Source organism: Habropoda laboriosa, unplaced genomic scaffold (assembly GCF_001263275.1).
Source record: "Habropoda laboriosa isolate 0110345459 unplaced genomic scaffold, ASM126327v1 scaffold193, whole genome shotgun sequence".
Lineage (NCBI taxonomy): Eukaryota > Metazoa > Arthropoda > Insecta > Hymenoptera > Apidae > Habropoda > Habropoda laboriosa.
In genome coordinates this window covers 454,707-456,077 of record NW_017100342.1, presented here as the reverse complement: position 1 = coordinate 456,077, position 1,371 = coordinate 454,707, and the positions used below count along the sequence as shown (strand labels likewise).

General features: G+C 33.6%; 1 protein-coding gene across 3 annotated transcripts; it reads left to right on the top strand.

Annotated features, from left to right (window-relative positions):
- Nucleotides 1-232: 232 nt before the first annotated feature.
- Nucleotides 233-1,128, top strand: LOC108574519. Of its 3 annotated transcripts, none has more exons than XM_017937130.1 (3): nt 233-341; nt 596-877; nt 944-1,128. In XM_017937130.1, the coding sequence occupies exons 1-3, from the start codon at nt 311-313 to the stop codon at nt 973-975; spliced, it is 345 nt and encodes a 114-aa protein (XP_017792619.1). In that variant the 5' UTR covers nt 233-310; the 3' UTR covers nt 976-1,128. The 3 variants fall into 3 exon arrangements, with proteins under 3 accessions (XP_017792619.1, XP_017792617.1, XP_017792616.1); XM_017937128.1 differs by having other exon boundaries at nt 587-877; XM_017937127.1 differs by having other exon boundaries at nt 578-877.
- Nucleotides 1,129-1,371: the final 243 nt, after the last annotated feature.

Sequence of the window (1,371 nt, the reverse complement as noted above, 5' to 3'; positions counted from 1 at the left end):
ACAATAAATTTCATCTTATTTATCTACTGTATCCTACATGTTATTTCTCTATACGCTTAAATTATTTTTTATCGTCAAATTCATCAAGGTTCATCCTAAATACCATTTGAACTTTAATTGTCGATAAGGTAGGATTTCGATAAAAAAAAAGGTCTTCAAACTAAATACGGCACTGAGATACGCGAAATGCAATATCTTATTAGTCATTGACTAGTTTCAGTTTGAACTAACAGCGTCTACGAGTTCGTTCATTGATCGACTCTGTGGCTTCGTTTTTCTATAGTTCCAGTTTTTCAATCGGTCTCGTGCCATGCAGTCGTCTTATAAAGCAATTATAATATGTAGGTTTACGTATCAAATACACGCATGTCATGTTTTTTTATTTTTTTTTTCAAAATCATAACGACTCGTATAAAATAACAAACGCAGATAAATCATTATTATCACGATTAAGGACCATCGATGTTACCATTGGATACAGTCAGACTTATTTTTAGTTCGAATGTTTCACCGCAAAATAAATTCAATTACATCGAAATACTCGTAGCTTGTAATTTTTCATAAGAACGGTATTTAGTATTTGTAGCTGTTGCAGTATGCGCGTACGAACCTCCCAAAGACGATCCCCCTTGTAGTTGTGAACATTGCAACACTGTAACGAAGAGCGATAAAGAAGACGACAAGAAACTGAAAATGTACGAAGAGGACAGCGACGGCGATGGTAACTACACTATTTGCGCGCGAGATCGTGATTTCAATGATCGAACATTTCCAAACGTTTGTCACATGTTATGTTTCAATCGCTGTTTGATACTGCGATATTCGACTGTCACGGTGAATAACACGAAGAAATACGCCGCGAATGCTTATAGAAACAGTAAGTAACGATAATGAATTTTTTAATTTCCGTTCTTTAACGAAAGTATTGCATTTGACTTTTTAGATTATTACAAACTGCGAGACGGCGGATGTTGACGACCTTTTCCTTCTGAATTCGTGTAACCGTACTACGACATCGTGGTTTTAGCTGGGACGAAGTGCTGCGAGGTTAGTAAATAGTTTTGCAATTTAGTGAACACAGCAACGTGTCGAGCGCATTATGGTTAACACAAAGACGTGTGTATTGTATATAAATCACGGAAATGATATGTATATTCGTAAATATTTTATAAATTGAAAATATAGATTGATACATGTTTTGCTTATGACATTGATGTTTAATACCGAATTATTCGATATTGTTTCTGGAGCACCAATATTCGTTGATTATCATTAATAAATTTCAATTAAAAATTATGCATATTAATTTTATAGTTATACGTAAAAATTTTTATTACGAATTTGATAGTAACGACTGAAGATTTTACGTTT

What these genes read in the sequence shown, in the direction of transcription:
- LOC108574519 (XM_017937127.1), top strand. Translation starts at nt 311, where the DNA reads ATGCAGTCGTCTTATAAAGCAATTATAATAT. An exon ending in TTATAAAGCAATTATAATAT is followed by an intron (nt 342 to 577) that starts GTAGGTTTACGT and finishes AACGGTATTTAG; the next exon opens with TATTTGTAGCTGTTGCAGTA. An exon ending in CGCGAATGCTTATAGAAACA is followed by an intron (nt 878 to 943) that starts GTAAGTAACGAT and finishes TTGACTTTTTAG; the next exon opens with ATTATTACAAACTGCGAGAC.